This window comes from Vicia villosa, unplaced genomic scaffold (assembly GCF_029867415.1).
Source record: "Vicia villosa cultivar HV-30 ecotype Madison, WI unplaced genomic scaffold, Vvil1.0 ctg.003308F_1_1, whole genome shotgun sequence".
Lineage (NCBI taxonomy): Eukaryota > Viridiplantae > Streptophyta > Magnoliopsida > Fabales > Fabaceae > Vicia > Vicia villosa.
Window position 1 is genome coordinate 223,040 of NW_026706171.1, and position 22,681 is coordinate 245,720.

At 32.3% G+C, this 22,681-nt stretch overlaps 1 protein-coding gene and 1 long non-coding RNA gene across 2 annotated transcripts; one reads left to right on the forward strand and one right to left on the reverse strand.

Moving 5' to 3' along the window:
* The first annotated feature begins 247 nt into the window (after nt 1–247).
* LOC131640775 (uncharacterized) lies at nt 248–3,509 on the forward strand. The gene is made up of 5 exons (XR_009295334.1): nt 248–631; nt 771–826; nt 953–1,015; nt 2,563–2,722; nt 3,207–3,509. It is a non-coding gene; the product is annotated as an uncharacterized LOC131640775 (long non-coding RNA).
* A 2,792-nt stretch (nt 3,510–6,301) lies between these two features.
* Nucleotides 6,302–16,178, reverse strand: LOC131640776 (fatty acyl-CoA reductase 1-like). Its single transcript, XM_058911157.1, has 10 exons — nt 16,077–16,178; nt 15,885–15,988; nt 15,544–15,746; nt 15,345–15,445; nt 15,040–15,241; nt 14,758–14,919; nt 14,036–14,117; nt 6,868–7,125; nt 6,654–6,781; nt 6,302–6,558 (listed from the first exon to the last, which is right to left on the reverse strand). The coding sequence occupies exons 1-10, from the start codon at nt 16,153–16,155 to the stop codon at nt 6,399–6,401; spliced, it is 1,479 nt and encodes a 492-aa protein (XP_058767140.1). The 5' UTR covers nt 16,156–16,178; the 3' UTR covers nt 6,302–6,398.
* Between the last annotated feature and the right edge of the window lie 6,503 nt (nt 16,179–22,681).

Below are 22,681 nucleotides of genomic sequence, written 5' to 3' on the forward strand. Positions count from 1 at the left end.
ACAAAGGTCGTAATATTATTACTAAAATGGCGGTTTCAACCGCCACTATTTACTTAAAATTTTCCCAAGTATCTAACGCGCTTTTATCTCACCCTTTCCTTATTTTTGTTAAATAATATACTTACTTAAAATTTATAACATATAATAAAATAAATTTGTATTTATGTTAAATAATAATTATATTATTTTAAAAAAACTAATAATAATACAATACTCCTCAATGAATTAAAAAAAAAGAAAACAAAATCATATTCAGCTCCTTTTCTTCGTAGTCATATACTTTTTTCTCCAACGAAACCCTAACAATTTGTTCCTTCCGCTCTGTTTCCATTTACCCTTTCGATTTCAATTCGTTCATTTCATTCAAATTCAAATCCTAACAATAATTTGAAATTAGAATCACACCTCTCCCGTGTCAGTATCAATATGGAACCCTAATAATCAATCCTACCATTCATTTGAACCGTCACTTTCGCTTCGTTCAATCGCAAATCCGCAGTTTGTAATTCCGCAATCAAGTTTTTTGTTGCTCTATTCTGCAGCTCTGTAATCTACAGTTCCGCAATCGGTTGTTCCACTTCTCGATTCTGCTACTCGATAATCCATGATTCTACAATCCACCAATTTCAAGGTAATACTGTGCTTTGGTTTTTCACAATATGATTCCTGACATGTATTTTCTTACTGTTGTATCTCACCATGTTGTTTTCTTTTGATTTACCTGTATGAATCTTATCCTAATATTTGCTGTTGTGGTTGTTTATTGACAGATGCGCATTGGTTTCTCCCACTAAATTGTTGGATTCATAACTCTATTTGCTAACTGGTGAGTCTTTCCTTATCTTTTTAGTGGTTTGATGCATAAGTATATAACCTTAATTCGCCATGCACATCAACTGTTCGACGAATTTCCATATTGGAATGCGTTTGACTTATATTCTCTTCTTTTCAGGAAAATGTTGGTTGAATCACAAGTATCTTACTGACTTCATCAGCTTGATCCTTGTTATTTGAGGTGAGTTTGCATACGAATTCTGAACTTGTGTGTGAGTATATGATTTGTTTCAATAGCCTATTTTTACCTTTTATAGAGTAGCTAGCATTGTTTGTTATTGGCTTATTGATTGCTATGGATGATTTTGCTGATATATTTTATCCTGGACCGATCATGTGACCGGTCCAAGTCACTAATTAGACTGGAAAGACTGGTGAAATTTGATTTAACTTGACTGATTTGATATGGAAACTGATGACTTGGTGATCTGCCGATTCATCATAACAGTTTCAAATGATGTTCCATATTAGAATAATGCAATTTGAAAATAAATTTGTGAATATCTATTGATGATCATCATTAATAATGACTCATCATTGATGATTCTTTGAGTGAGACCAGTTTTTTGAGGGCGCATGTGACCGACAACCTCCGGTCTGTCGCTGATAGATGTCTCTTCTCTCATACCGTATGTGTGGTTAGGGTAATCTCCTTCATAGCTATAATGTAGCGTAAAATCCGGTAGAAGATAGAGTGAGAAACAGAAGTACAGAGGAGGAATCTAATGCGAAAATGACGCTTCTGGAATCATAGGGACGACCCAATTATTGCCCCCAACGCTGCCCGAAACTCATTATTTTGTCCCCCCTCTCCCCACCTATGCTAATCTTAATCCTAATCCTCTAGAATTGCTACTACTAATTCTATTTATTCAGACGTTTTTGTTTTCTACTTAGTTACAATAGTAACCAAATTGAAAACCAAACCGGTTAATTAAATATTCAAAGTTAGGTATGGAAGGAATAATAGTCTGCTGTTACAGTGACTAATGTCGACTAACAATGACATTCATATGATTTTGTTTTGTTTTTTTATAGGAAGTGTATTGTTGTTGATGCATTTGGTTTAAATGATACAATTTTCTAGATATGAGTTTTAATTATGTTGGCTAAATTAGAGGGAAAAATAGAGCAAGGTAAAAAAACTTTGAATGTGACATTATCCATCCATTGTTTTTGTTTCTGTTTATTTAGTAGAATAAGAACAAAGATCAAAATTCGATGCGTGGATAATCTTAGGACCAAACACCATATGGTCTATAAGCTTCGTCTATCAAAGAAGATTGTATGAGGAAAAGACACGAGAATCATGGCTTAGAGTTTTTAAGTTTTGTTACTTTTAGTTAATCCTTGTTTGCTTGGTTTGAGTGATGAGCTTTTAGGGCCTGGATCAAATCAAACATTAACTTATGGATATACTTTTTCAAATGAATGTTGATTGTCTTTTAGCGTCTGTTTTCTACAGAAGCTGAAGTAATTTTGGTTTTTTAATTCTCCTAGATGAAATCAAGACACAAATCAATTTGGTGTTTCTCTTTCCCACCAGTTGGGTATGGTCAATTTTGTCTCTATTTGAATAACTATTTATTAGGAAACTTACTTGAGCTGTTAGTTAACATTTTTACAAACATTTTTAGTGAAAGCGTTTTGAGAAACAAATTCTTGTCATATGTGAAAAACATAAGGAAGGTAGGAGTTACATGAAACTAATTCCCATCTTTTATGCAGAAGCACAACAAGAGTTTGATGGGCATTGTTCGGTCCAGGTATATAGTGTGAAAGCTAGCACTCGAAAGAATCCAGCAGTGCTTTGGAATGCAGAATTCACTCAAGCAGAAGAGTTCTTCAAGCAGCCTCCCTCGGTTGATAATTGTTTGAGAGACAATAAGTAAGTTCCATAACTTTAGAAGAATATGTATATGGTATTTTTGTTGTTGGTAATGAACATGTAATATATGCATTTAGTAGTCCCTCAAGCAAGTCTTGATGCTAATGGATATGCATTCTTAATGAACTAGTCTGATTGCTTTATCATAAATTCATAATTATGCTACCAGACTTGGTGCTAGTCATATGGAACTAAGATATTTCGTTTTGGTTCTCTTGGCTAGTGATAATTGCAACAATTGTCTTTTTTATACACTTGACAAGAGACCAGATATTGTTATGAAGGGTTTCTGCGAATTGCTTATGTAGGAATACAATGTCATGTATATTTATTTGTGCATATAAGAGAATAAATACATACTGTTTACAATTAAGAAGAAATTTGATTAAAAAGTAAACAAGTTTGTATATGACTATAATAGCTTTCCAATGTTATCTTTACTCAAATAGTCCTCTGCATATAATAATTGTTCTGTTTTTCGTAGGCTTCTGAAACATGAGCTGAACCTTCATCACCTTATGACATAAGAAGATCATCTGATGCAAGCAATACACTTGAAGAAAATCATCATATTCCTTCAAAGGACATGTTTTTATGGCACTGTTATGTTCTAAAATTTGTTCATTAGGAATAGCTTAAGATAATGGATACAAAATGTTGGTAATATTTTAGGAATAGATTGTGATACATATATGTTTTTTTTTTACAAGAATACATGAATGTAAATTTATTATAGATAGTTTAATATACTATTAGTGCTGGTATTCAATTGTGACAAAATTTAAATTTATTTTAGAATATTTCAAAGAGATGTTTTTCAAATAAATTTGAAAATTGTGGCAGTTCATACAAGGCTATATTAATTAACATTAGTTATTTAGGACAGTTTTAAATAAAGCAATTTTTAGTGAATTACGGCGGTTTTAACCGACGTAAAATATCAAAATATTTGTCCATGTAAGAACTATACGGCGTTTGAAACAGCCGCTACTTACAAGCAAAAACCGCCGCTTTAAAATGTGTAAAATACGGCGGTTTGCACGGCGTTTAAATTATAACCGCCGTTATTTTCCTTGCGGCAACCGTATTTACGGCGTTTTTAAAAATGTCGTATTTGTAAATTGTGGCGGTTCAAACCGCCATAATTTTCCTGAATTAACCGCCGCAATTTACGCGCTTTTTTGTAGTGGATGAGGGCTCAGGGTCAAGTACTGTGGGAGATTCAATCTAGCTCTGCTAAGCAAGTGGAAATAGAGATTTTTGTCTGAGAATGATGCAGTGTATTTTAATTTAATTATTTGCATATATACTGATGTTAAAGCAAAAATATTGGACTTTTCTATTTTGAGTTGAGGTAGCGAAGATTCGCTTTGGTGGAAGGATATTTGCTATGTGGATTAGTTGGGGGAAGAGGAGCTTAGGCACTGGTTTTCCAACTCCATTTCTTGTAAACTTGGAAATGGTATGGACTTAGCTTTTTGGCATCATTACTAGCTTTGAGCTGCTCCTTTAAAAATTCAATTTCCTAGCTTCTTTCCTTGTTCAATTACACCATTTTCCAAGGATGTGTTGATGTGCATAAGGTATATCCTTATGCACAGTGCATAAATACTCAAATATTGTTTATATTACTCAAAGTATTATATTTATTACTCAAAATAATATACAGATTACTCAAAATAGTATAAATATTACTCAGAACATTGAATATATTACTCAAAATAGTTAAAATTCGATATTACTCAGAATGGTGTACTCATTACTCACAATTAATAATTACTCATAATTAATAGATGTGTACAAATAATGCATATATTATTCATGGATTATGATATCATTACTCGTTTCTAACTAAAATGTTACTCGGAACAATTTAAATATTACTTGTACAAGACTTATGCACCGTGTATAAGGATATACTCACAATTAATAATATGAGTAATTATTAATTGTGAGTAATGAGTACACTATTCTGAGTAATATTTACACCATTCTGAGTAATATCGAATTTTAACTATTTTGAGTAATATATTCATTGTTCTGAGTAATATTTAGAGACTGTTTGGCCCAACTTTTTATCTACTTTTCTTCTCCTTATAAGGAGATGGAGGGCCAAACATATTTTTTTTTAAAGCTTTTATGAAAAAAAGTAGCTTTTTTTTAAAGACAAAAAATTGAATAAAAGGGGCTTGTAAAAAAGGAGTTGAAACCAACTTTTTAGGAGCTTAAAATATGTGGTCGCGATTCGAATCTCATTGAAGACACTTTTCTTTAAAAAAATAACACTAGTACAATAAACTGTAACTTTTTCAATTTTTTCTATGGTTCATAACATTTAGAATTATATATTTTTCTTCTTCTGTTTACATTATCATTTTTGTAGATACTAATATTTTTTAACTTTTATTCATTTTGTATATTATATATTTTTTTATTGTATAATGATTTTCAATAATAATATTATTAGTTTCTTATACTATACACTAAATTATATATATATATATATATATATATATATATATATATATATATATATATATATATATATATATATATATATATGGGACGACTCAGGTGAGAACACTTGGTTATTATGAGAAATGAGAACAATGAATCACGACCATTAAATTTTGATTTTGTTGATTTTAATGGACTGGATTGGTTTCTCTTTCTAGAATCCTTAATATTTATTTTAAATCAACATAGAAAGAGAAACCAATCCAGTCCATTAAAATCAACAAAATCAAAATTTAATGGTCGTGATTCATTGTTCTCATTTCTCATAATAACCAAGTGTTCTCACCTGAGTCGTCCCCTATATATATATATATATATATATATATATATATATATATATATATATATATATATATATATATATATATATATATATATATATATATATATATATATATATATATATATATATATGAGGTCAGAATCAAATGACACCAAAATGTCAAACTTAAAAAATAATTATAACCAAACAACTTTAATTTTATTTTAAAAACTCTTATTTTTAACTTTAACTTTAAAGTAACTTTTAAGACTTAAAAAAGTTGGGCCAAACGAACACTATACTATTTTGAGTAATCTGTATATTATTTTGAATAATAAATATAATACTTTGAGTAATATAAAGAATATTTAAGTATTTATGCACCGTGCACATCAACACATCCCATTTGAATTGATGAACTTTAGATTTGAAATCTTGGCCTGAACAACTCTGACTCGTCTATTGAGAGTATTGCGCTCATCTAGTTGTGTTGCTAGATTCTCTTCGTTTGGTTCAACCTAATAATGAAGTAGCAGACAATTTTGTGCGATGGCGCAACAATAGCGGTTTCTCTATTAGAGACAACTATGTGCCGCTGAATTCCTGGTGTGATTCTTAGGAAGACAAAGGTTCCAAACTTCTTATATATGGTTGAAGGCTTATTTTAAACAAATTACAAAATAGGAACGAATTAATTAAAAGAGGAATTATGAGGAAATCATGAAAGAAAGCTAAAAGAGTATAATTTAAGAAACAATACAATTATATTCCAAATATTCAATACTTACTCAAAATTTCAGCACCCACATAAAATCAAGACTTAGGTGGTTTATTCAATACACACAATTTCAATGCACACAAACACTAGTTTTATTCAAATACACACAATTTTGAAGACTATTTCATTTGATACTTGACGAGGCCAGGAATGTGTGTATTCATCATATAGTCTGTCCAGTCAATGATAGTGGGGTCAAATTTTAATTCTACATTCTCCATCTTTGGATCATCACCCTTTGTTGCCTTCCTCAAAATTTCTGTGTTTGTATCATCAAAGCTGAAATGAAAAATAAGTATCTATAATATTTCATTATTATAAATAAATATTGTTTTACGGTTTATAGAAAGATCGCTACCGAAGAAATTACTTACACTAACTTAAAATAGACATAAGGTTTGTATAGTGTTCCCAGTCGATGCATCATTCTAATTTCTCTACTTTTCTTATCATAAACATCTTGGAAGCTATTGGGACATATTTTGCTCACCAAATTTAAGACCTTTCGAAAATGTAAAAATGATTAATTATTAGTATAATAATTTGTAACAAATGATAATGGAAATCAATGAAATAAATTTAGCATACCCTCTGTGTGGCTGTCATATAAATGTTGAAAGCATCAAAATTATTCACCCGAAATGGATTCAAAACATCTATTGGCTTTCCATTTTGATCAATGCACGGGTTTTTCGTGAAATATCGATGGCAAAAATTGCGAATATCAGAATATCTGAGAGGATTTCTTATTGATGAAGAAACATGGTAGATGAAATTCTTAGGAGGTTGATTTGAATGCATAAAGATAGCTGCAATTACACAATTGATGACCATGTCTGCAGGTATCTGCATTATACAATTCAAAGAAATATACAATTCAAAGAAATAATATGAATTGAAAAGGCTGCATTTAAAACAATGAGACAATTGATCTAATTGAAAGTGATACAATTAATAAAATTGATTTTTTCATGTACACCTTAAAACAATATCACTAATTTTAATGTTTAAACAACTAAAAATTGATATCCACATAATTAGAATTTTTTACCACTAGGGCAAATCAGGAGAGATGAGAGAGAAACAAGAGAGAGTGAGAGTTTCACCAGAAACCGTTCTTTTCTGAGTTTAAGTCTTTTCAACCAGCATCTCCGTGGAAGGAGCTTGGAGCAAGGTAAAGAGCAGGGTTGGGTTAACAGGAAGCCAGGAGGAGCAAAGTGGGATATTTTGAGAAAGGAGCCTCGGGCAACAAGGAGGGAGGTGGTTACTATCTTCATTTCTGACTTTGAGGACAAATGGAGTGCTAGGGACCTGTACATCGAATTCAAGGATCTAGGTTTGATAGAAGAAATAGTTATACCGCCTAAACGTGACTGGAGAGGCAAGAGATTCGGTTTCGTCAGATTTTTGGATGTGGCTGATGAGAAGATTTTGGAGACGAAGATGGACAATATCTGGCTCGATGGCGGCAAGATAAAAGCCAACATCTCCAAGATAAAGAGGAGAGAACAAAACCTGCATAGCTAACAAGTTAATAGTGTGGTACCTAGGAAATCATACAACACAGAAGTAAAGTCTTTTCCAGATCAAAAGGGAAGGAATAACCTGTCTGTTACTGAGTTCGGAGGCGGAGTGGGAACTTCAAAATCCTACGCTGAAGCCATCACAGGGGGTGTAGTGAAGAAACTTGAGGTGTCTAAGGAGGCTTGTAAGTCTTTGTTTTACACTTCAAATGATGCAGAAAAGAGGAGATATGCCAAAGCTAAGGTGGGAGTTATGAAAAGACCAGGATACGCGTAGGGAGTCGCTCAAAGTTTAACAGAAGAGGGAATTTTCACCATCTCTGCTACAGCCTTGGGACCAAATCTCTGTCTTTTGGAGGAGAGTGAAGGAGGAGAGTTAGAGACGTTGATTCAAGAGGGAGGAGATTGGATTTTGTTATGGTTCGAAGACGTCAGGGATTGGAAGAAGGAGGATGCGGAATGCGCTAGAGTGGCCCACATCTCTATCTACAGAGTGCCCTATTACGTTAGAAACGACAAATTCATCACAACAATTCTAGCAGATGTAGGATCTGTGATAAACCCCCAATCGCTGAACAACAAAACCAGCAGATTAGATGTATCTTTCACCATGATTTAAACAAATCATCTGGATCTAATCAGGAACAGGGTTAGAGTATGTGTGGATGGGATATGGCACAACATCCTAATCATTGAAGAGATAACGATGGAAAAGGAAGATGTGGATGCAAATCATAGTTTTACCTCGTCGGAAGGGGGCGACTCCTCGTCTTCGCAGGGTTTTCTGGACGGTGAAGAAGATCTTCCGCCGCACCGCTTGCCGTCCTCAAAATTGCCTAGGGAATCGAAACAAAACATTAATGGTGATGGTGACTGGGCTGAGGATTCCCAGAAAGTTGAAAATGAAAGCACAAGAAGGTGGACCGGAAACGACTCGAACATTAATTGCGAAACCTCTTTGGGGGATAAACCTTGCATAGTTCCAGATCTACACAGCTACTCTGATTCTATATCCATGATTACGAAAAGTAAAGACACGAAATATAGAGAAGGGGAAGATATAGAGGTCACTTGCAAGCAGAATATAAGGAACAAGGATGTGGCGCATGTGGGGCCAGCGGGACTAGTTATTTTTAATTATTCTTTAGGCAAAAGGTCAGTACAGGAAGAAAGGTTAAGTCACGAAAAGGACAAGGAAATAGTTGGTCATCCCATTTTAGAGAAAGTGGAAAATGTGGACCATGTGGACCCCACGTATGGTTTTGAAACGACTACTTTGGGTGACTCAGCAAAAGAATTTTATTGTATTAAAAAAATAGTGTTTTGGAAGTGGGCCATACGGATCACCATGCAACTAACTTGTGATTCTATCTCTAGTGCCGATATTGCAAATTGTAATAATAGAATAACAAATGGAGTGTTGAACAAGGCAGCAGAGGGCATTTGGAATTCTATGCTTAAATTGGGCATCAAAAATGTTTCAGACAACTTTGACCCAATATCTAGATTGAAGGATATGGATTTTAGGGATCACAAAGGGAAGGCGGTGTCGAAGGGGGCTAACAACAATGTACCTCCATGATTATTTTCTCCTTAATCTTGAGAGGAGGAGGTAGTCGGGCAAAAAGAAAGAGAGTAGGTTACCACATTCAAAGAGGGTATGTAGATATTTACTTTATTCAAGAAACAAAATTGAGCGACATGGACTTCAACTTGGATAAAGATATGTGGGGTGATGATCAAGTTGAATGGTCTCATTTGGATGCAAATGGGGCTTCGGGAGGCATTCTAACTATATGGAAAAAAGATTTTTTCTCTCTCATCTATAGTTTTAGAGGAGAGGGTTTCTTGGTTCTTTGTGTTGAAAAGGAGGGCAAAATTATTAACTTTGTGAATGTTTATGCTTCGTATGACATAGCCTCTATAAAAAGAACTTGGGAAAGGCTATGCGAGCTCAAAAACAACAACATCAACGGTTCTTGGTGTATAGGAGGAGATTTCAACTCTATCGCTTGCATTGACGAAAGAATTGGAGTATCAAACCGTTGTTTTAGAAGGGAGATAAATGTTTTCAATGATTTCATAGAGGAAATGGAATTGGTGGATCTTCCTACGATTGGTGGCAAGTTTACTTGGATTAATAGTAATGGGAAGGCAATGAGTCGGATTGATAGATTTCTTTTATCGGAAAGTCTTGTTGAAGATTGGAAGGTGGATGGCCAATATATTGGAGAGAGGGACATGTCCGACCATGCTCCAATTTGGTTGAAAGATAATAGAAAGGATTTGGGGCCTAAACCTTTTAAGTTTAACAATATGTGGTTCAAGCATGAGGAGTTTGATAGTTTTGTGGAAGAGGAGTGGAAAAAGATTGAAGTCGAGAGGAGATTATTGCTTGGTTGAAAAGTTGAAAACTCTTAAAAATCGGCTCTCTTGGTGGAACAAAAAGGTCTACGGTTGGATAGACCTCAAAATTGACAAAGTGGGGAGAGAGATGAATTTTCTTGATAACTTGTTTGTTCATTTTGCAGGTAACGCTCCGGAAGAAGTGATCAAAAGTAGAAGTAAGGTGGCGGAGAGTTTTTGGGACAACATTAACAAAAAAGAGGGATTACTTAGACTCAAATCTAGACAACTTTGGCTTTCCGAAGGTGACGACAATACTAGTTACTTTCATAATTCTCTAAAAGATAGAAGAAGAAGGAATTCTATTTGCTCTTTTGACACATTGGAGGGAAGAGTGGAAGGAGTCGAGGAAGTAAAAGCGTTCACTTTCAATCATTTTGAGAATTTCTACAAAGAAGAGGAGTGCACTAGACCGGAACCTTTTGGGATCCATTTGAATTCTTTGTCGAATGAAGAGTCTTTGGAGCTTGAGAATTGCTTTTCCGAGGATGAAGTCAAGGAAGCTATTTGGTCGTGTGATGGTAGCAAGAGTCCGGGTCCAGATGGATTCTCTTTGGAATTCTTTAAAAGATATTGGTTACTTATAAAAGAGGACTTGATGAAGTGCTGTCACGATTTCTACCACAAAGGTACTCTTGTAAAATCTATCACTTCTTCTTTTCTTGCCCTTATCCCTAAAAAGAAGAATCCGCAAGACTTGTTTGAATATAGACCTATTTGATTAGTGGGGAGTATTTATAAGATAATTGCTAAGATCTTGGCGGCTCGTTTGAGGAGGGTGGTGGACAAGTTGGTTTCTCCAAATCAAACCTCTTTTGTCCCGGGTAGGAGTATGATGGGCGGGGTGTTAATGGTTAACGAGATTCTTGATTGGGCTAGAAGGAAGAAGAAGGGATGCTTACTTCTTAAAGTATATTTTGAAAAGGCATACGACTCAATTTCTTGGAATTACCTTAAATGGATATTGGGTAAAATGGGTTTTGGAAAGAGATGGATGAAATGGATGGAATCTTGTATTTTTACTACTGACTTGTCGGTGTTGGTCAACGGTAGTGCAACAAAAGACTTCAAGGTTCAAAGAGGTTTACGTCAAGGGGATCCTATTTCACCTTTTCTTTTTGTGATTGCTATGTAAGGCTTAACCGCTTTAACCAAGAATTCGGTGGCTAGGGGAGATTTTAAGCCGTTCAAGTATGGAGATAATGACTTTGTGGACATCCTCCAATTCGCGGATGACACCGTCATTCTTGGTGAACCCTCTTATGACAACCTTTGCAGTTTGAAAGTGTTGTTGAGAGGCTTTGAGATGGTCTCCGGGTTGAAAATCAATTTCCATAAAAGCAATTTTTTTGGAATCCGAATAGGAGATTGGTTCTCAAAATCGGCCACTTCCTTCCTTGCTTGCAAAAGAGGGTCCTTTCCGTTTAAATTTCTTGGAATTTGGGTGGGTGATGGAGCTAATAAGAAAAGAACGTGGAAGGACGTGGTGGATAGCATTACTTCGAGATTATCAAAGTGGAAGGGTAGAAACATCTCAATTGGTGGAAGAGTGACTCTTATTGGATCCGTCCTTAATGCTATACCTATTTTCACCCTCTCTTTCTATAAAGCTCCGAGTTGTATTATCCAAGAAATAAGAGGGCATCTTAGTAATTTTTTGTGGTGTGGAAATGTAAAGAAAAGATGCATTCATTGGGTGAAATGGGAGAATGTTTGCAAGCCTAAAGGGAAAGGGGGTTTAGGAATAAGAGATGTTGGAGAGATGAATAAATCCCTTCTCCTTAAGTGGAAGTGGAGAATTTTGAAGGAGGACAAGGCAATTTGGAGTAGATTTTTGCTTTTGAGATATAAAAACCCGAAACTTAAAGTGCTAGCTTCTTGCAAGGATTCCCTTAACCGGGATGATTCTAGTTGGTGGAGAGATTTAATTCTAAACAATTTCAAAGAAGACGATTTGGGAGATGGTTTTACCGATTGGGTCTCTTGTGACTTCAAGCAAGGAAACAACACTCTTTTTTGGCATAGTTGTTGGTTGGGAGATCAACCTCTTCGTACTTGCTTTCCGTTTTTGTTTGATCGATCGACCAATAAGCTTTGTGCGGTTGAAGAGGTAATCACTTGGAATAACGGGAATAGCACTTAGAAACTTGGAGGCTATTTTTGGAGATAATCTTTTGGTCTCACCGGATCCGAATAATTCCATCTTTCACAATGAATTGAGGGAATTAAAGACGCGTTTAGAAGGTGTAGAGCCGGACATTTCGGTAAAGGACGACTTTCATTGGAAACTTAATCCTAACGGTATTTTCTCGGTGGCTAGTGTGTCACATTTGGTGTCTAACAATAAGGAGATAGCGTGGCCAACTTTCACCATAAAGTTGTTGGATGTTATTTGGAAGCTAATCTTACCGGCTAAGGTCAAGATCTATTCTTGGAGATTTTTTATCAATAGACTCCCGCTCAAAGTTCTCCTTGCTAATAGAGGTGTGTCTAATCTCTCATCTCTTGATTGCCTTTTTTGCTCTAACCACCCGGAATCTATGGAACACCTTTTCTTCCAATGCCATGTTTCTTTAGCGGTTTGGAAGAGAATTTTTCTTTGGTTGGGAAACAAGGTGGCTCTTTCTTTTGAAGACTTCAAGAAATTCGGGTGCATACAAGACAAGGTGAAAAACAACAACTTTAGAGACAAATTAAACACAATTTGGTTGGCTTTAATTTGGTGCATTTGGATCATGAGGAATATTACCGCTACCAATTGCAATTTTTACGATTTTTGTAAGGATCCTTTATGCTTCCTTTCGTAAGGGCAATTGGTTGGTAATTTTCCCTTTTGGTTAGGCTTGCTCCTTGTCCTTTGTATTTGGGTTTGAGAACCCCTAGTTCTCCTATATATTTAATTCTTGCTTATGAAAAAAAAAATATTCGAAAACGCTATTTTTAGCTTCGATGTGGTGATCTCAAATATTTTGTTTTATTCTTGGAGATGGGTTTGTAACATTGAAGCCAGCATTAGGAGTAATTTTTACAATTGGTATAAAATATCACTTTTATGTACCAACACTTATTAGTGTTCTCTTGATGTAAGGGTTGCACCCCTAGTGCGATTCATATATTCATTGCTTATTGAAAAAAAAATTGATATCCACATCGATTTTTAGAACATGTCAAATATTTAATATGAGGATGAATTTGAAATTTTTTATAAATTATATATTGTTAGAAAATTAAGTGTGTTAATATGTTAATTGAGAAAAAACTAAGTCTAATATTACTTAGTATACACTTTACATAGTTAGTTTCCAATATTGTGTAAGAAAAAATTGAAGTACATTGCTTAGAAAAGAAATTGAAGCCATCACAATACTTATTAAAAATAATTGATTAATATATTCATAATTAAATAATACTTAAAGGTGATTTTTATGAGGATGAATTTGAAATTTTTTATAAATTATATATTGTTAGAAAATTAAGTGTGTTAATATGTTAATTGAGAAAAAACTAAGTCTAATATTACTTAGTTTACACTTTACATAGTTAGTTTCCAATATTGTGTAAGAAAAAAATTGAAGTACATTGCTTAGAAAAGAAATTGAAGCCATCACAATACTTAGATTAAAAATAATTGATTAATATATTCATAATTAAATAATACTTAAAGGTGAGTTTTATGAAAAATTAATATCCAACTTTTATATATATATATATATATATATATATATATATATATATATATATATATATATATATATATATATATATATATATATATATATATATATATATATATATATATATATATATATATATATATATATACTTACTGCATCTAGAATTGTTATGGGGTCCCCAACAAAAGACTTCAGTTTTCCTTTACCATAGCTATATATCACATTGTCAATAGTTCTGCAAACACAAATTAAGTAATTTGTTACCAAATACAAATATCAAGAAATTAAGTATAGCCAACTACTTTGATCTCTCTTATTTCATCTCTTTATATCTTCTTACATTATTTCTTATAGAGCAAGAAAATGTTTGCTCTAATGGGAAGGACTAAATACTTGGCTTTTTAAATAGAGAAATAAAAATTATTTAAAAAAATTTGAGTATTAAAACTACATTTATTTTATTAATAAATAATAAAATATTATTATTTTTTTAAAAAAAACTTGTTGATTTAATTATCAACAACCTATTTACATTAATACATTATGAAAAAAATACAACTATACAAAGGGTTATTGTTGGCAGAAATAGAATCATAGACCAACAGCTAACACTTATCTAACTCATCTAAAATATATTATATGAGAACAAAATATTAAAAATTAATCAAATTTAAATTTTAAAAATAATTTTAAGAACTACAACAAAAATATTCACTATTATTTTAATTTGTTCTTAATTTTCCTTAAAAAGTATTAATTTTTTTAAATTTTTTTAACCAATTAAATTACATTAGAATGAATTTATTTATAATAAAACCTATGTATTGGTACATAAAAATTAATATTTTGACATTTGTGAGTAGGTGTGAATATACCTTACACCTTCAATCCAACCAGGAAATGGATCATTGAAAGTACTGGTTACTATTGTAGGGCGTATAATGATCAATGCTACATTTTCTTTATGGTGCACTAAAAGCATCTCTCCCATTGCTTTTGTGAATACATATGAGTTTGGCCATCCATGCAAATTTGCTCTATTTTTGCATTATATATAATTTAAGTCAGATCACATAAATATATATTAGATATATAACCTGATAAAAGAATTTAATAAAAGAATTAAAAAAATGTAACACAATAATAATTTGACAAACCGTTCCATTCCATAATCTTTCAATGCAAATTTCATTGTACTTTCATCTGCATTCATTGTTTTGAGTTCAGCTATTTTTTCCTCCAACAATTTCATTTCTTTGTGTATATCTAATTTTGAGGTCTCCTTTAGAGATTGATCCATCTCAAATGCTTTCTCTCTTACTATTCCATTTTCATACTTAGCATCTCCACACACATATGCTAGAAGTTACATGGGTTTATGTTATAATTAGTAATTGATTAAAATAAATTGAAGACAAAAAATAGAACTAATCTCTAAAATAAATTACAGACAATAAATTACCAGTGGATATGTGCACAAAAGCCTTTAGTTTATGACAATTCTTTGCAAAGTTCAATGCATGTAAAGCTCCTTTTGTATTAACATCCATTGATATATCAAATCTATACAGAAATGAAGTAGTATTATACTAAATGATGAGATATATTTGACTAATTTATAGTATTTAACTTATGTTATTTTTATGAAAATTATATTTCACCTTTCATCAAAATTGGTAGTTGCAGCAGAATGGACAATAACGTCTATCTCTTCAAACATCTCATTTTTAAGCTTTTCATCTTTTATTCCTAAATTTTCAATACCAACATCTCCTGCAATTGCTACAACCTTCTCTGACACGAAAGAATCAAAATCTTCACCCAACTCGCCACGTAGTACTCGAAATAAATCAATTTCAAAAACCTGATATGTGACGATTACATAAATTTCAGTAAGAAGACAAATATTATGTTTGTTCATTTTTTATAGTTTTTTTTTTATTTTTAAATTTTATTGGAATTATTTGTTTTAAATCTATATTATACAATAAATGACATGTACCTCAGTTTGCAAGCGATGTGCAGCCAAATCAGAGTTTGAAGCTCTTAGGAGTAGATACAATTTTTTTATGTCAGGTTGGATCCTTAGTATCTTTTCAATAAAAACTGCACATAAAGATAAATTAATAGATGACAATATATAGTTAAATATATTTTAATAATTTAATATATTACAAAAATGATTATATATTACCTTTTGCCAAGAAACCAGTTGAGCCAGTAACTAAAATAGTTTTTCCCTTGAAGAAGTCTTGCATGCTTCCAGAGTTCATTATAGAAAAGAATGAAAGTGATAGTCAAGTTTTGATTTGGTAATACTTATTGCATGCCAAGTATCTTATTTATAGCATAGCGAGTACATCATAGTTATTTAGTATGTCGGTAGAACATATAAGTTATTCAGAATTAAAAAATTAAAAATTGTAAAATGAATCGTACAATAGTAGTTGGGAATACTAGACATGTTACACGATATACGAATGCACTACACAAAATAAATGTTTTTAATTCGGCTGGAAAATATGTTTTCTCTCGTAGACAATATGAGGTGTAATGAAAAGTGCGTCATTTTTTTTAACTGTCAATCAAAAAGAAAAGTGACACTGGTTATGAATTCTATCTTTTAATAATAATAATTTTGTATTTTCAAAATTAGAAATTATGTCACACTTCTCCTCTCAATTACTTCTCATGTCTTAAACAATTTTGTATTAAACAGCACAAAGAGTGTTAACCCAATACAAAAAGAACAAAAACAAAGGCTAAAAAACAGCCCAAACCTCCTTCCCTACAAGTTGACCCCAACAAGCTCCGACGGGTTATGAATCCACTCCACCACAACCAACTCAGCCCCTCTATTAACTATAATAGAAAATCAGTCCCAACCCAAAGATATATAATGGAATCTTTTCCACTTGAGAGAGCTAGTGGCGTACTTGTTGATTTTATGAGCCCTTCTTTCATTTATGATGCAAATAATCCATTTGTTCTCATGTTTAAGATTAATGGCCGAGTATTTTCTCCTACGACGATAAAGTGTTTATTCTTTTTAAAATCTTCCCTTTCAAGTAGAACTATATTAGCTCTGACTTCTCCATTACACTGAGGAGGTATGTAGGCACAAGATGTAATATTTTGCCGAGCTTATTTTAAAAAAATCAAACAAACTCTTTCTTTTGCACACAATATCTTTTTAATAAACACAGATTTTTAAAAAGGTTCCTATAGAGTACCACAGATATGAGGGGTTCTTAAAACCTTCCCCTTGTATAATCAGCACCCGTACCTAAGATTCTTTTTTTTTGTTCCAAAAACTTCATTTTGGGTTTATTTCGCTCTTTTTCCATTTCCTTTGGAAACAATAAAGTGCGGTGGCGACTTTCACTGAAATAACGAGTCGAGTCAATCAATGGCGTTGATCTCAAATTTTCCGCCGCAACAGTTCTCTATGATAAATTGCAATAGAAGAAAGATATTTGGGTTCAAGATTTGTGTTTTTAAATAGTCATATAATTGTATACTTACTTTATTTATCTAACCTTTTTTTATTTTATATCAGAATCAAATGAATGAAATATCCAATATTCGATCTTCCCCAAAATTCAATGAAACAAGAGCATTTCATCTTCACTGATAGTGATAACGATGAATCAAATTCAAAATTTATTATGTATTTATACTTAAATATTTTGTGTAAACAATGTAATATTCTGTGTAAAAAAATGTAATTTGTAAACAATCTGATTTAATATTCTATTTAAAAAATGTAACTTGTATTTTTAAAAAAATTATCTTTCCCCTCGGTTTTTGTCCTGAACAGAAAGGTATTTGGTGCTATTTTTGAAAATATAAAAATGCATTCATTGGACATCGAACCAATGACAATTTCAACCATCTCCTCGATTAATCAGAAACTGGGGAATAAAGTGGCAAGTTTTCACGACTCTCGTCGTAACCCCACTTGTAAAACTAAGGTAAAATCCCCTTTGCACTCGAGGTAACATGGGTTTTTTGTAGTAGTGTTGAAATGAATAAAAAAGGTTTAGTGGAGAAAGATATTTGGAAAAAGATGTCGGTGTTTTATGATCTTCCATATTGGTCTATTCTCAATGTAAGAAATTATCTTGATGAGATGCAAGTGGAAAAACATGTATGTGATAGTTTGATTGGAACACTTCTCAACATTAAAGGTAAGACAGAATATACTAAGACGTTCGGTGAAGAGGTATTCAAGGTTTAAATGTTAAGACATTTAACCGAGATATATTTCTACAAGCACATTTCTTTATATTAAATAATGTTGATGAAGTTCAACTTAACTTGTCCGTTCACAAAAGTCTTATCAAGGAAAAATTCTTCCGGATGAGTGAAAAAAAGTGTTGATTGAGCATAACAAAATTTTCATAACTTGATTTAATAATTTTTTTAATAGAGAGTAGTGCATCAGAGACAATTAAATAGATGTCACATATTTCTAAGTTTATTGTATTAATTTGGAGTGCATACGACATTACTAAATTTTCATTCTATACAAAATTAAATGATGATCATAGTACTATGCAAAATAGTGGGGTTATAATTGAAGCTTAATTAATGTACATCTCTAGTTCCAAAGATAACAATCCTTTACTAGCGTCTAGAGGGTGCTTTGGGGTCATTGAAGAGTTTTTGGAGATTGATTATGTTACTTTTAAAGTGTCTTTATTTAATTGCAAGTGGATTGACATTAATATTTGTGTAGGAATCGATGAATTAGGATTCACACCGGTTAATCTTCAAAAGGCAACTTATATGAACGAACAATTCATCATGACATTTCTAGCAAAACAATATTTTTATATCAATGATCTTTCCAACACACGATGATTAATTATTCTATAAAAAATCATTGGGGTTCGAACCCACGTGCAGAATAATTTACCCCGTTACAAAATCAATGGATAAAATAGTAAATTTTTATAACCCTCATCGTTACCTCACATGTGAAATCGAGATTAAATCTACTTTGGAGCTGAAATTAAATATGTTTGTTATAACAGTGAAAGTCTCAACAATTGTGAAATAAATGAGGTAGAAGTAGATCTATATCTTCAAAAATTATGTCATTTTTAAGCTTTTCATGTTTTATTCCTAAAGTTTCATAGCAACATCTCCTCCAATTGTTACAACCTTCTTTGATAAAAGAATTAAAATCTCCACCGAATTCGCCATGTTGTACGCAAAATAAATCAATTTCAAAAATCTGATATGCGACAATTACATAAATTTAAGTAAGAAAACAAATATTATGTTTGTTCATTTTAAATTGTTTTTTTAGCTTTATTTTTTAATACAATTATTTGTTTTATTTTTATATTATACTATGAATGATGAACCTCATTTTGCAAGCGATTTGCAGCCAAATCATGTTTGAAGCTCTTAGGAGTAAACACTGTTTTGTATCTCTGGTTGGATCATTAGTATCTTTTCAATAGAAACTGCACATAAAGATAATAATATAAAGTTAAATAATTTCTTATATTATTTATAGCATACTGAGTACAGCACAATAGTATGTCAATGTGAATCGAAATTAGAAAATGACAATGAATACGATTGTAGCTTTAGTGTGGTCTAATGTTATTAATGCAAACCGTACAACAGTAGTTGGGGATAGTAGACATGTGTTACATGATATATGAATCAGATCATTTTGATGGAACTGATATTTTAGAAGTTCATAGTTTTTCTCTCAAAAAAATTGAATTAGAAATCGTTCTTTTTAATTATGTTTGAGAGATAAATATTAATTTCAATTATGACTCCATGAATTATTGACACTTTCAAACTGAAATTTTTTAAAATTATTGGAGAGATATGGACTCATTCTAAACTAATTGTTTTAAATTTTATTACTTTATTATTTATACAAAAACTTATATGTTGTCTCTCGTACCCATATCTTTGGTATGCAGGACAAAAATATACATTGTTTATACAAAAACTAAAATGGCACACTCATTCTCTTTTTACAATAAAACTAAATCAAATACAAATCATTAACTACAAAGTCAAAAGGCAAAATTGTCTAACTTAAACTAAGTCCTAAAGTCTTCTTCTATGAAAGATAAATGATTGTTAAACACCTATTAATTTTAACAACATTTAAAAACAATTAGCATAGCACAACAACAACATCAATCATTCAATAATAACAATATTAAATCTTTTACTAATACAATAACGACGACAACAACAAATAAATAAAATCACTAATTATTGAATCCCAATAAATTATTGTTACAAATAAATCTTTTTACCACTTAATTTAATGGTAATAGATTCGTGAACGTATGTTATTCCTCCAAATCTCTACATGTTAAAAAAATATTAATAAAAAATATTTAAAAGTAAAGTGAACATTTTAGTATGATAAATATATATTACTAAGTCATATAAAATATTTACTTGTTAGTTTTCTCTTATTTCTTTTTGATGATCATAACAAATAGTATGCACATCATTTAATAAATTTATTTATATGTAATACGCACTTGTTATTGGGTGAAAATATGGAGTACGAAAACAATCTAAAGGAGGTAAATAGACTAAAAAATTCTTTTATAAAATTCCGAATGATTTTCCAAAAAGAGAATATTAGAGGTTTTTCAAAAATGCGCGCGGAAGGTTTAGAGCGAAAATATGAGAATATTTTCACTAAAACCTAGTCACGTTAACACTTAATCATTTCACAAATACCTAAGATGATTAATTGATGATACATAAATGCAATCAATTGTTTCAGCTGTATACTTTACGAGGAATTACTATACAATGATTCAATTTAAACGAATTCTAACCTCAATAGTTTCTTAGAATTTAATCACCACTAAAGGTCGATTAGACACCAATTCTAACAGAAGCTAACCTTACATAATACATCGCTAGCAATTGAATAAATGATAAACTACAATAAGAATTGAACCTCCTAGATCGTCAGTTTGACAAATGAATCAGTTAGAAAGAATGACAATTTGAAGTGCAACACTAGATAGTCAAAATGTTCTATCTCAAGAAACCAAGGCACTATGATTGTCCTAAGCAGATAACCCGAGAAGCATGTGTAATAGAATCTTGTGAATAGGTTAAGTTCTCAACCAGTTGTGATTCTGTACCAATGATGACTACTGGTTACATATGATAACTGAAAGACATATTGAAAGCTGAAAGGCTATCAAATGTTGAAGCGAATATCCCAAGCTTTTTTGGTCAATCTGATATGTTGTGAAAACTCTAATGAACGAGGAATTAGGTCCCGATTCTATTCAACTGAATCCTATTTGATGAAGGTTACCTTGTAAAGGGTCAACTTCATTGGTGAAATTGACTTTTATATTCCCTTATTTATTCTAGCATGCCTAAGTCTTAGAACTACGCTAGGCAGAGTTGCGGTGAATGGATATGCGAGGTGCAATATATCATGTTCCAAGCCAGTAATGACTCATCTAACCCTGAATAAGATCGTATAATTATTGTAGGCATCAGGTGGTAGGTTGATAGATATTGGTAGTTATTTTATTGTATCAACATGATGGTCGTGGTCGATAATGTTAGACTTGAGCTATGGTACACATAACTTTGGAATAGTCCCTGGAGTCTCAAATGCGTGTACTGTATGGATGATCACATGCATACCATAATGATGTAAATTGATACCGTCAGGCTAAGCCTTGCTTGATTGTACCTAGAATGGGTTAACGCAGTCATGCGAGACTCTTAGGTTTTGGTATTCCTGAGGAGTGAGACTGGAAAGACTTGAGAGACGATGATCTAATGAGTGAACTGTCTATTATATCATGTTGTCTGTAGTTGATATTATGATTAGTTTCAGTCACTACATTTATATTTGTGAATTACTTTTTTATTGGAAAGTGTTAGGATCAGGCAGTTCCAATTTGTATACTATGGTTGCAATTTGTTACTTTTGCATCTAGCTTCTCCTTATAGATATGACTGGTGCTTAAAACTTTTCAGCTAAATTGTAGCAACTTCGATATGGATAGTCATGATAGCGTTACAGACTTTGAGACAGAAGAACATATTGGTTATGCACCTCTAGTTTCTAATAATGTTGGTTTGTTGCCTCAAAAGCGCAAAAATCGATTAGAAGCATGTAATCATTTTACACCAATTTCGTCGAGCATAATGCAAGCATTGTGGTTCCTTGATCAAGTATAATGGTGGAACAAGCGTGATGCTAGCTCATTTGAGAAGATGTAGTGCTAATCTAGATAATGCGGTGAATGTGATGATGCATGAACCATCTTCAAGCTCAATGGAAAATAGGGAAGCGATTGTTAATCCATCCCCCTCAGTTCCCAAATTTGACCAAGAAGTAAGCCGAATGGACATGACAAAAATGTTCGTAGCCATGGAACTTCCGTTTCAAAAGGTAGAGCATTTATATTTACATCGTTTCATTTTTGGCTTACAACCAAAATTTAAGTTCCCATCACGAAATACGTTGGCACGCGGTGTTTTGAAGAATTGGGATGCAGAGAAAGCAAAGATGAAGATTATTTTGTCACAAAATTATCGTTGAGTTTGTATCACTACAAACACATGGACATCTACTAACAAAGACTCTAATTACATGTGTCTCATAGGGCATCACATTGATAATAATTGGAAGCTACAAAAGAAGTTTTGAATTTTACTCAAGTCACCCACTACACAGGAGAGATTATGGCCAAAACAGTTAAGAAGTGCTTAAATGGTTGGGAACTAAATTGCCTGCTTAGTGTGACAGTGGACAACGCA

Excerpts from the sequence above, each read along its gene's own strand:
- LOC131640776 (XM_058911157.1), bottom strand. The coding sequence starts at position 16,155 with ATGAACTCTGGAAGCATGCAAGACTTCTTCAAGGGAAAAACTATTTTA. Across the intron at positions 14,920-15,039 it reads AAAGATTATGGAATGGAACG|AGCAAATTTGCATGGATGGC; the intron begins GTTTGTCAAATT and ends ATGCAAAAATAG. Across the intron at positions 6,559-6,653 it reads TATGTCTATTTTAAGTTAGT|CTTTGATGATACAAACACAG; the intron begins GTAAGTAATTTC and ends TTTTCATTTCAG.